Below are 13721 nucleotides of genomic sequence, written 5' to 3'. Positions count from 1 at the left end.
GACTCAAGCTTATCCAAAATAACGTAAAAAACTCTGAAATATTATTTAAGATTATGTATGAATATGCATGAAGTTACCTGGATCGTTTAAGAATCTATAAAAATCTATAAAATTATCAAGAATGTTTATTATCAAATCTAAGTTTGTGTCCGTTTGTGTGTCGTGAGCTACCTTTATTTTGATGTGAATATTGAGATAGAAATATCTTTAAGTTGACAGACAGTGGTTAATGAACATAAAGTTTATAAGAAAGTACACAATAGTAGAGTGAAAATGAAAAAACTAATAATGCACAAACATCAATTAATACAAAAGTTGCGAATATAAACACAAAACATCTTAACTTGATAGTTCGTACTGGAACATCTGGCGAAAAATGAATTTATTGAAAACACTTTCCTAACCAGAACAAAAATTACGGTCTCTCCAATCACGGAGAGAGGCTATATTTTTTATTCTGGTGTTGGGAAAGTGTTTTTCAATAAAAAAAAATCTGTTCAAAATCTGTTTTTCCGTTAATCAGCTGTCGCTCCCATACGAACGACAACTCTCAAAAGTTGAGAACTTGTGCGAGCTAAGGACTAACGAGGTCTTACCTTTTAACGTGTGATTCCTAACACGAGATACAAAACATCTTCTTAACATATAGTGGTTTCAATTGTAAATAGTTGCATAGTTCATACATAATGTACATAACTCAATTATGAGTTTTGAGTTGAGCTGAGAAATTCATCAAGTGAGTAGTAAGACAGTGATTCCATAAGATACATGAGAGTTTATGATTGCAAAATAAACTATTTTTAATGCTTTACTGGGTGAGACCTGTGCTTTCAGAGTTCTAAGAACAAAGGATTTACTCATTTTTGTTTATTCATTTGGGGAATATGTTGCTTCTGATTTAGCTGGAAATCGCTATTTTCAAAAATTACATTGAAGGATTTGGGATCGAGATTATCATGAAGTCTTTGAGAAAAGTATACCGGGTGTCAACGAATCTATTAGACAAGTCATAACTTCTAGACTATTAGGTGTATCAAAACGAGATTTGGTACAGATAAATGGTATGTGGAGAGGAGAGTTTTCACATATTTTTCACTTTCCGGTCACTTCCGGTTTCAGCGGAAATGGCTCCGGTTCTGAATTTTTGAATGGAACACCCTGTATATTGTAACATTTTTGGATTTCTGAGACAATTCTGGATCAGAAACTGACATTTCCGGAAGTTTTTCAGCCTACTTGATTTTTTCAGAGTCACTTTTAAAATTGCATCTAGGTGGCCATGATCGGACGTAAACTAATCTATGGACCTCAGGTGATATCAGAAAATTGCAATAGCGGAGTTTTAGTGACTAGTGTGTTGAATATGAATGAGACAAGTTTACAAAATAACATTTTCGTGTCTAACTATCATTTTTCAAATGGCGACCATTTTTTGACAAGCAAAAAAGGATTTTTTGACAAATCTAACGATACTAATTTATTTGCGATTGGATTACAAATAAGAACATAAATTGAATATTACTGAGGAAAATACTCGATACAAATTCATTTACTTTTGTCAAGGGTGCCATGGATAGGAATGATGATAGGTTATGACAGTGACATAAGCTTTATGAGCAGAAAGTAGAAGTTTCTCTTGATTTTCGTTAATTTTAGTTTGATTTTTCGTCGAAATAATGTATACTCAAAGTGAAAAAGTGGATATGTTGTTATTGTTTGGAGAATGCCACAGAAATTCAAGGAAAGCTGCTGAGTTGTATGCTCAGAGATATCCCAATCGGCAACACCCATCTCATCAGTATTTTCCCTATGTTGAGAGTCGTTTTAGGCAAGAGGGAAATCGAGACGCAGAACAGAGGTTTGTCATAAATGAGGAGACTGAGATTAACGTTCTTGCTATGGTAGAAGTTGACAAAACGGTTTCTTTAAGAGAAATTAGTAGAGAAATGCAGATAAGTCACGAATCAGCAAGAAAAATACTGAAAAAGCACGGATATCGAGCATTTAAATATCAGTTACATCAACATTTGTATGCTGACGACGGCAATAGAAGAGTAGTATTTTGTGATTGGTTGCTTCAAAATCATAGAGTTAACCCAAATTTTATCAACTTCATTCTATTTTCCGACGAATCACGGTTTACAAATAATGGCATGTTTAATAAGCAGAATTGTCGGTACTGGGCCCAACAAAATCAACATGCAATGAGAGAGGGCAATTTTCAAGAAAGGTTTGGCGTCAATGTCTGGGCTGGTATCGTTGGAAACAGAATAATTGGTCCAATATTGTTTCAAGGTCAGTTAACAGGGGTTAGATACTTGGGTTTTCTTCAAAATGAAATCGAGGATCATCTTAATGATATGCCTTCAGAAGTTTTACGGCAAATTTACTTCCAGCAAGATGGAGCACCACTCCCTAATAGCAGAGACGTACTTGATTTTTTAATAGAGCATTTTAATAATAGAGTTATTGCAACCAACGGTCCAGTACGGTGGCATGCCCGCTCACCGGATCTGACTGTGTTAGATTTCTTCATTTGGGGATATGTAAAAGAAAGGGTCTACTATGCAACAGCCCCAGCCACTCTCAAAATCTTAGAAGAAAGGATTCAACAGGCATTTAGAAGTATATCGCCTCAAATGTTACAAAACGTGTTGAGAGAAACAATTGAACGAGCTGAAATGTGTCTTGAACAAGAAGGGATGCACTTTGAAAATTTACTATAGTGGAATTTTCAAGAACTTAGGATATTGCAAAAAATCTAAGTGCATCGCTGAAATTATTAGTTAAATTTGTTAAATTTGTTGATCCAATCGCAAATAAATTAGTAACGTTAGATTCGTCAAAAAATCCTTTTTTCGGAAATTGCTTGTCAAAAAATGGTCGCCATTTGAAAAATAATAGTTAGACACGAAAATGTTATTTTGTAAACTTGTCTCATTCATATTCAACACACTAGTCACTAAAACTCCGCTATTGCAATTTTCTGATATCACCTGAGGTCCATAGATTAGTTTACGTCCGATCATGGCCACCTAGATGCAATTTTAAAAGTGACTCTGAAAAAATCAAGTAGGCTGAAAAACTTCCGGAAATGTCAGTTTCTGATCCAGAATTGTCTCAGAAATCCAAAAATGTTACAATATACAGGGTGTTCCATTTAAAAATTCAGAACCGGAGCCATTTCCGCTGAAACCGGAAGTGACCGGAAAGTGGAAAATATGTGAAAACATTCCTCTCCACATACCATTCAACTATACCAAATCTCATTTCAATTCTCCTAATAGTCTAGAAATTATGACTTGTCTAATAGATTCGTTGACACCCGGTATATAGATAATTTCGGAGAAATCTATATTCTTAATATTTATTTTACCACAATCGTTTATGAAAAGCAGTTTATGGCATGATTTGTCTTTGATTTATCGATATTACTTCCATCAACTAAAAAAGTGTGTCATCGGTGTATTTTACAAAATTCTTACAAGAATGAATAACCATAGAAATCACTTTTTCCAGCATGATAATATTTTGAATTTTTCTGTCACATATTATGTCTGTATGGTTGAAAAACGATCTCAGTCGTTATTAATATCCAACTGGAAAAAGGCGTACAAGAACTTTTGGCAAATTTGACTATGCAAATCATATTTCAGGACTATAAAAATCATGATAGAACAGAGCTGTAGTGTTGCCCTTTGGTTGTCATATCCTTTTTGACCCAATAAATACCATTATTATTATTATGCATTATGAAGAGGTTTCAAATGTTTCTTCCAAAAATTCAACATTGTTTAAGTATTTTTCAAGATGAATTCAAATTTGCAGAACAAATTAGTTCACAGATCAACATGCATCGTAGAAAAAAAATCATATACATTTACTGTCTGTGATTATAGAAATATATCAGGTTGTTTCGAAAGTTCTGCCCGTTTTGATATCATATGTTTTTGTAGCCACCCAGGCACTTCCTAAGTGCGAAAACTCACCAAATAAGACCATGGTTACTGTATGGTGGTCAGCGGCTGATGTGATTCACTATAACTTTCTGCAACCGGGCCTGGTCCGATCCACAACGCCGTGTTTCACAAATCACCGACCAAAAATCAAACGGATTGAGCGTCGAAGTTCTGCCTCACCCACCATACTCTCCAGACCTCCCGCCAATCGACTACCAACTTCTCACCGGTAGAACCTTCGCCAATCAGAACCAAGCAAAAAGGGCCTTCGTCAAGTTCATCGAATCCCGAGCACATCATTTTTATGCTGACGCAATTAATCGACTCGTGTAACGTTGGCAAAAGTGCAATGTTTCACATGGATTTTATTTTGATTAAATTAAATAAGTATTCACTGATATATTATAGTTTGAAGTAGTTTCATAAAAAGGGGCAGAACTTTTGAAACAACTTTCGATTCTGAAAACGAAAACCAATGATCCTCACAGAAAATGGTTTCATTTATTTTCAAAAATAATTTTTGAGTCGATTGAAGATTTTCCCTTCAATTGAGGCATTTTTGAAGGTAATCACTTAAAACATTTTTTGTACAACTGTCATAAAAAGTGACATTTCTAATGGCTGTCAAGAGTATTAAAATATGATGTTTACAAAGTAGCGAGTTAAAAATAATATTAACACTAGTTTTAAAAGTATTTTCAACACGATTTTTTTCGACCAAATAGCAATAAACAAACCATAATTATTCAGTTTTCAAGGAAGTTTGATTATGAACAATAGATATAGATACAATTAAATTCTGTTACAAATGTATTATATACATCGATTACATTATTATTATCATTTATGAACATTAATATGAAAAGTACAATTAGAGCAAATGCTGATATTAATATCTTGTGATGTATTATATAAATTTTAATTCAATTCGGTTTATTGTCCCAAGAAACAATGGATGCTTATAATTGATTACATTATTATTATTATTTATGAACATTAATATGAAAAGTGCAATTAGAACAACTGCTGCGATGTTGAAGAGCCTTTTCATATATTTGAACTATCTGAGTTGATTATTTCATGGGCATTAACATTTAATTCTTGAAGTGAAGAGGACGATGATGTAACGATTGAGCTTGCTGTTGGGATCATCCTTTTAGCAATAGCCTGTTTATAAGAAATAAATTGATCGCTGTAACCCTCAGCTACTGTTGTGGACTTCCATCCTCCGTGTTTCTTAATATCCGTTATATTTGCTCCTGATTCTGCAAGCAAAGAATCAGAAAACTTTCTGAAACAGTGACCTGTATATTCCTTTAGTTCCGGCAGGTTCTGAAACTCAGTAATGGTAGAGGGCATTTTCCTGAACTAGTCTGTTGGCACTGCATTTACAATTTGAGTATTTCAGAAAAAAACGTTGATGGTTGATGACAAGAGGGCGTAATTGAAATAGTGAATGTTTTTTTCCAACAATGCAAAAAGAACGACCTATTTTCTTTTTTGTATTTGTAATTTGAACAATCAATGATTTATCCATTAATTTGATGTGATAAATAGCACAGCTCTTCACGCTGGCAGGCCCCATATATATTCCAAAAATATTTTTCATCTGGAGCTTCATTTATAAACCTCTGGACTTGTTCAAACGTAAGAGTTTTTGATTTGTTGGGCCTATAACTTTCATTTTTTCGCTTTAGGAATGCTATTGCCTTGAAATATTTGCTTGTATCAACACCATTTTTAACAAGCGCACTCAACTTCATCATTGAAAACTTTCTCCACAAAGTTGACGAGTTCCATATTTTTGATTTCTCTTCTAGATAGGTTAGGATGACGGTTTCGCTGAAATTTCCTTCGACATTTTCAAGTCTACACCAGATAAGAAAATCAGAACATGCGATGTCGTACTGCTGAGCCGATTTTTTTGGTAACAATTCAATGGGGAATGTTTCTCCTGACGAAAATCAAGTAGTTTTCATAAAAGCACTCTAAAACAACGCATTTTAAACTTATCATTTCAACTTTTTTCTTTGAAAAATTATTTAAATACTTAAAAAAGAGGAATTAAATAATGCATTTAACATTTAAAGGGATTCGTTTCTATTTCACCATTTGGCAACATCGATTATAGCTAATAAAGGACAATGAATCTGTTACCTGAATGAGACAAACAAAGATGACATATTTCAGAGGCGTGCTGTTCTGTTTACTTATGTTCCGAGTTCCGAAACATTCTGTGACATATGACATTTTGTACATCTTCCTCTATATAAATAAATAACAAAACAACTGTTGTTTATGTGGCTTGTGGAGGTGCCTTTGAACTATAATTTATATTTTGCCCTTATTGCTGTATTATAAAGACAATTTTCCTTTTCAAAAGAAGAATATCTAGGTACGTATAAATTATTTCAACTTGATATAGGCGCTGTTGCCAATTTGTGAATTAGAAACAAAACCCTTTAAAAATTAAAACCTAACATTTGAAACATTAGTTTGAATACTGTTTGAAGTGAATTTGAAAAACTCATGAATCAAACTCAACTTTATTTTGTTCAAACTTGCATTTGCTGTAATAACCCAAATTGAGGAACTTCCCTATTGAAGCTCTTTTTGCAGCCTCTTCAATATCCATCAGAAACACACAATTCCTCACTATTGTTCTTCATTATGCAGGACATTGAACACCTGCAAGAACTTTAAATAAAACGCGTGAGCTGTAAACAATACTGTTTATTGGTAACCAGGTGATTCGGAGTCACCTGACACGGCACTCCACATCAAATACGATAACATGAAAATAGTTAAATGATAAGAGATGTCAAAATGTGTTTTTATAGGAATGATATTTTTTTTTCATCGACCTTTTTAGGGTATTTTTACTTTCCACTATTTAAGTATGAAAACAGGACAGTTGTACAAAAAAGTTTGTACGATATTTTTGTTAAAAGTATTTTGTGAAGTGAATTGTTGTTATTTTGTTCGTGAAATTGATCAACTCGCTACGCTTGTTTCGCAAACTTTTTCAGTCACAAAATAAAACCTTACTTTTAATACTCATATCATAAATAGCGATTATTTGCTTTTCGAGGTACAAAGAATAATTGACCACGTAGTAGTTTATTATTCATGTACCATACCAAATAAAAAAACTCGTGTGGTATCAGATGAGTTATGTTCTGGATGACCTCTGATAACTAATTTAGGATGGCCTTGTTGAATTAATTAATTTGTGGAAAACCACAACAAACCACAATTCCAAAACTGAACTCACCAAACAAGTGATTTATGTGGTATTTTCATATAGTGGTAGTTGGTGGTTAGTTAATCGTTTCGAATTTTTCAGAGTATTTATCCTAGATATAGTAACATTAAATTATTAATGACCCGTTATTTGATAAAAATCAATAACACTATCTATGATAATAATTGAACAATGTGCACAATTGTTTTTTTAATTCTAGACGCGTTTCGCTAACAGTGTGGCTTCATCGGTAAATCGGTAAATCGTATTAGTGAAAAAGGAAGTCAAACTTGTTGATTAAACAGTTTCGCAACATAGGGAAAATAACAATATAGTCGCATGTGGAAACACATTTGAACAAGCGATCTCACCTTCTATACTCTTTGAAGGATAATGCACCAAAACAGAATGGGGTCATTACTCGCCACCGGGGTCAAAGATACTGACCGCGACGAAGGGTATGACTAGCGAAGTCTTTGTTTCTTAGATTACCAATTCTGCGGTGTTCAAAAATCCTAGACCTACAAATTTAATATATGATTGTGCCAAATTGCATCAAATATTACATTAATCCTACAGCCAATCATGCAATGATTTTATTCTGCAGTCCCAGCAGTACTACACATAAAATTCAGCCGATAAATAAGTCAGTTTCCAAAAGTTTCAACTGAACTGATATTTGGACAAACGTTCGATAATATTTTGTTGAAAGCTATTTCGCCTGCTGATATTGTTTCTGGATTTAAAGTAACGGGAGGTTATCCGTTCAATCCAGAACTGCCTCTGGAATGACTATTTGCACCCAGGTTTGTAATTCAAAATGATGATTTGTCTGAAAAGACTTATGTTAGTGATAGTGTTGTCAATATGGCATTCTCGAAACTGAATAGACCTACAGTCGTGACAATCATAAATCCGGAAGTCGAATTGTTCCAGCTAAGAATTAGCTAAGTGGAATTTGTTACCATTCATTTAAAGTAGAATTCATGTGAATGATATCTGATTTTATTCCACAACGAATGTTTGAAATACATACTGAGTAAAGAAAATTATCTTCTGTATAATTCATATAGAAGTAGATATTTGTTTCGAAAGAATTTTTTTCTTACGTATAATTCAATGTTTATATGAAAGTAGCTGTTTTAGGAGGACCTTCTTTCAGTTTGTGTCTGAAAGTTGCTTGTTTGCATGATCTACACATCAATGTATAGAGTTACTTATTTCCCAAAAATAAACCCCTTCAATTCAAATAAAATTACCAGTTTGGAAAATAGTAAATCGAAAGTGAAAATCGTTCGGTTTTGTAAATTTCCAAAATTGTTCATTTAGTTGATAATAAGTTTATCTGTTACCTTATGGATGTACTGTACTGGGTGTCCAAAAAGTCCTAGTACGTACAAAATAACACCGAAGTTAATGAAGATAGCAAAACGAAACCTTGGCATATGTATAAAGAAATCTACTTCTTTATGTATTTACAAATAAGTCACCCTTGCAGGGCGTCACCAGGGGGCTGCATCCCAAAATCTCAAATGGAAACCATTGATATATACTTCATTTTGGAGGCCTTGGTGAAACATTTCTGCACTTACAAGAGGTCTCTACGGTCACCGATCAATGAGGAAGATTACTAATGAATGTCAATCATGAGAAAGAGTTTCATTCTGTGTTCAAAATGTTCAAAATGACTATCACCAACCTCTTGACAAAAATAGAGTCAACTTTAAAATTTTGTCCTTACATTTGTCAGAATTTCTTGTGTTATAGTACTGCACACATTTGCGATTCGTTGTCATAGTTCTTGAAAGTTTTCTGGTACCGACCTCTCTACCCACAATGAGAAGTTGGGAGAGAGGTCGGGGGAACTTGGTGGCCATTCAATATGATCTCTACGCTGAATTTAACGACCAGGAAATTCCTCATCTTGGTATTCTCTTACAGGAACATAAATGTGTGGAGGTGCCTCATCTTGTTGAAAAATTGGATCGTAGGTGAAAGCCTCAATAGCAGCTTCAATCCCAGGTATCTTAGATGTTTCCCGTTGATGAAAAACGACCAATTATCGTACTACAACTAATTATGGCCCATACGTTGAATTTCTCAGGAATTTGTGATCACGCCAGTGTCGGCAGCTGTGTCTATTACCAGAACCATTAATAAAAAATCTTTCTTCATCACTGAAACATATTCTATAGAGGTAGTTGGGTTGTGTGGCTATTAAGTGTTCAATGGTTTCTCAAAACTGCAATCTTCGATCTGTGTGATCCTCATTCAGTTCTTGTCAAGATGGCTTCTAAAAGGATTGAATTCATGCTATTTCATAATTTTACGCTGAAAGTTTTACTGAGACTGAGAAAATACAGACCAATTTCATTATTTCAACCCTGTTTTCATTCAAGCGACTCATATCGAAAGAAATGAAATCACTATTTAGTAATGTCTTTTCGAAATCAATGTCAATGAAAAACTGAATCAACGGATACAGCTAAAAACTCGAATCGAAATACAAAACAATTGTGTAAAAATAAAATCAACTGACTGACAAAAAATGTTTTCGTTGGATTACTTGAAATTTGTTTCATTCTGAAACGGATTATCGTATAGACATCTATTTTGTGCAGAAATGTTTGTTTCATTAAGATCTTTGAAATGAACTGTATATCGATATAGGGTTCAATTTAAGATTTTGGGGTGCAGCGCCCTGATGCCGGCCCTGCAAGAGTGGAAACATTGCAAATGAGTAAGGAGAAAGATTTCTTTGTACATTTGTTATTGCCAAAATGTTGTTTTCATATCTTCACAGACTTCGGAGATATTACCTTTTGGTAAGACTTTTCTGACACCCGCCATTTTATTATTTTCACCATTGAGAGTGATTTGTGTATCAGAAGATAGTTTTTTCATTAGGAAAACATATCTTACTCTGATTTATTCACTACGCTTATTCACACACCGTATAAATATTCAAACGTTACGAATTTTCTAGGTTAGAGCTCAGTATTACCGATAAAAACGAAACAGAGCCATATTCGGGCGATATCCCGGATATCAATAAACTATAAATAATAAAACAAATACCAACCTCTGACATTTTTTGCCGTATCCAGATTCCTACAAGCCATGATAACCCTCGCTCCTCTTTTCGCCAATTCCCTGGCGGTTTCCTTGCCGATTCCGCCAGTGGCGCCAGTGATGATCACGGTTTTCCCGTTCATTTTCACGCGATCGTGAAAATAGCCGCAGGTCACGTACGCGTAAAACTTCAGCAAAGAGACGACCGTCAGGAAACCGACTATCAACAACGCAAGGAGTGCCTGCACTATGTGGCAGCCGAAGTCGATGCCCAAGAATATCATGCTGAAAAAAATGTAATCAGTGAGCGAAGACAAGGTTATTTGATCGTTTTGTTTTGTTTGCATAAGAAACAGAGTTCGATGAAGAAAAAATTATGGATTGTTAATGAAGGACGTGTTTAGCTGGTGAAACTTTCTAATTAGAGATGCTTAGGGTCATTAAGGGTACATTAGGGCTAATTTATATATCTTTTAAATCAACCGATACGACAATTTCACTGAATACATAGTTAGGTATAATGTACAACAGCTTTGCTTTAAATAACGGATGACATGCTCAATTACATTGGCTTCTCTAAAACAGCCGTTGAGATGATGCAAGAATACTTCACAAATAGACATCAAATGTTGAAACTCGAAGGCGAACTATCTGAATAGGTGAGATTAATGCGCGGTGTTCCGCAAGGATCTCTACTTGGGCCTTCGCTTTTTAGTTTAAATAGTTAGTTTTATATTATATAGTTTATATAGTATCATGCTTACGCTGATGATTCCCAACTTTAAGTATCGTTTAAATCAGAATTGCTGAATGAAGCTGTTGCTGTCATGAATACTGAACTTCAAACCATTTATGATTCTTCTGTGAAACACTAACTGCAGGCCCTGCACCTTGTGTCAGGAACCTCTATACCCATCACGCGACTGCGGTAGACTAAGATGTTGAAGACACCATCCTGGAAAGCCATGATGAACCCCTCAGTTTCCGACTGGTGATCTCTGCGGCTTTTATATGAGCTTTTTGCTGAATGGTTTCCAAGTCGGTGACAGAGTTGTGATCACCTTGTTCAGTGTCGAAAACTTAACCGAGTTCATCAACTGCTCGGGCAGCTGCCCTAAAGAGAAATGCTCTAATTCCTGCCCTCTCATGGTCGCGGACCCTGCAGAGAAGGGGATCCGAACTCCTGACGACTTTACAGGCTACATCCAGTACTATTCTGTCATGTAGACACTCCAAACTCAAAAGTCCACGGCCTCCCTGTTGTCGGGGGAAGCACAACCGTGGAACGGATGATTTGGGATGCAAATTCCTATTATTACTATTATTTCGTTTCAATCATCGAAAATATTTTTTTTTAAGTAATCCTGCGATTTTTTTAGAATTTAACAAATTTTTTTCACTTCAGGTACTACCTTTTTAATTTTCAAGAGGAATAGAGGGACCACATGTTTGAAATCGTTATTTTATATTACCAATTATGTATCATAACTGATCTTTCTAGTGTCATTTATATAATCCCACCTACCCTATAAAAATTCAAGTCCGACTGAGTTATTTGATGAAATTGGCCGATACTTGATGAACATTCATAACGTATTCAAGTAATACTTATTGTATGTTTGGGAATGACGGGAGCAATAAGAACTACCCCAACAACTGCATTAGAGTCACTCCTGAATCTATCTCCTTTACACTTTGTGATAATGGGGGAGGCCAGGATGGGCCAATCCAGACTGGAAAACTCACTGAACCACAAAAGATTGGACCGAACAGAAATTTCGGAACAAGTGGAGGAGCACATATTGAATATGCGCACGGACCACATGACATCGAAGTACACCTTTAGCACAAATTTCACGGCCAAAATCATAAGCCGTGAAGAGTGGAAGGCCATTAGTCATCCCGAAAACATGTTTGGAAAAAACATCTGGTATACAGATGGATCGAAGATCAAACATGGAACGGAAGCTGTAATATACCGAGCGGATAGAAATTTAAACAACAGCTATCCGCTAGAACTATACATATCCGTCTTTCATGAATGAAGAACTGAATGAACTTGCAAACAGGAACAAATTAACTTTGTACTGGGTGCCAGGGCATTCAGGAATCACAGGTAATAATAAAGCTGATGAATGCGCTAGACACGGATCATCAACTTCATATAGATAGATAGATATATTTTCACCACATTACATATATAAATACATTTATGGCATGTCAATATATTAATAGATACAATATAAAGTACACAATGAATAAAATTATACAATAAAACATATGATATTTTGAAAATGTTACAAACATAATCAGGTGAGGCATAAATAAATAGCGTAAACAGAATGGAATATTTCAGAGAAGTGATGTGTTGAGTGTGTTGAGTGTGACGAGAAACTCGTCTGTGGAATAAAAGCAGTGTTCAAGAATATATTTTTTTGTGCTTTTTTTGAACTGATCAAAAGATAGTGATTTGATTCTCTCCGGCAAGCGATTATTTAGATTGATATTCAGAGAATTATGTTGAGATTTGGTTAATCTATACCTTGGAGTTTTTAATAACTTAGCATACCTAGTATTATGGTCATGTATATCTGACTGGGTTTGTAACTGGTTGATATTTCTGTGTATTTCTAATAAGGCATTGTAGATATATAATGAAGGTAAAGGCATGATGCCAAACTTTATAAAGTGTGGGTGACAATGTTCTCTATATCCAACTCCAGCTAAAATTCTTACTGCTTTTTTTTGTTGTCGAAAGATGGTTATTGTACGAGTGGCATTTCCCCATAAAATTATTCCATAGTTTATCTGCGAATGAAACAGAGAGAAATATGTCATTCTCAGAGTATCAGGTTGAATTGCTTTTTTTAACTGCCTCAAGAGAAATAGAGTACTTGCTAATTTGTTACAGAGCTGTTCTATGTGATTCGACCATGTGAGTTTGTCATCAATAACAATTCCGAGTAGCTTGACAGTATTTCCCATTTGTAAGTTCATATTAGAGGAGAAGGTTATTTTTTGGGATTTGCTTGCGTTCAACTTGAGTTTGTTTGCAGTAAACCAATTTTCAGCACGTTTTTCAATGTTATAAGAAGAAGAAGTGAGTTCCATAAGGTTTTTACCGGTACTCATCAAAGTAGTGTCGTCGGCGAATAGAACACTTTTATTGGGTAATAGGAAGTTGCATAGGTCATTTATATAAATTACAAATAAGAATGGCCCAAGCACTGACCCCTGTGGGACACCATGTTTTATAGGTAGAAAGTCCGAGTTTCTTTGGTTAACAGTAACACATTGTTTTCTATTTTCTAAATATGAACTGAATAACTTCAATGCCACCCCTCTAATACCGTAATATTTGAGTTTCAAAATGAGTATCTCATGAGAGACACAATCAAAGGCCTTCGACAAGTCACAGAGTGTAATATCCGTGAGTACACCTTGTT

At 34.8% G+C, this 13721-nt stretch overlaps 1 protein-coding gene across 3 annotated transcripts in view; it reads right to left on the bottom strand.

Moving 5' to 3' along the window:
* Positions 1-13721, bottom strand: part of LOC111502620 (retinol dehydrogenase 14) — a 119639-nt gene that overhangs the window by 4757 nt on the left and 101161 nt on the right. For all 3 annotated transcript variants that reach the window (XM_074170872.1, XM_074170871.1, XM_074170870.1), the window contains exon 2: positions 10286-10560. In XM_074170872.1, coding sequence (XP_074026973.1) covers positions 10286-10559 — 274 coding nt within the window. In that variant the 5' untranslated portion in view covers position 10560. The remainder of the gene's footprint in view (positions 1-10285; positions 10561-13721) is intronic.

The sequence above is a fragment of the Leptinotarsa decemlineata genome, unplaced genomic scaffold (genome assembly GCF_025532065.1).
Source record: "Leptinotarsa decemlineata unplaced genomic scaffold, Ldec_3_MD MMD2_tig00000008_RagTag_RagTag, whole genome shotgun sequence".
In the NCBI taxonomy this organism is placed as follows: domain Eukaryota; kingdom Metazoa; phylum Arthropoda; class Insecta; order Coleoptera; family Chrysomelidae; genus Leptinotarsa; species Leptinotarsa decemlineata.
The sequence above is the reverse complement of the archived record's forward strand: the minus strand, read 5'-3'. Positions and strand labels throughout refer to the sequence as shown.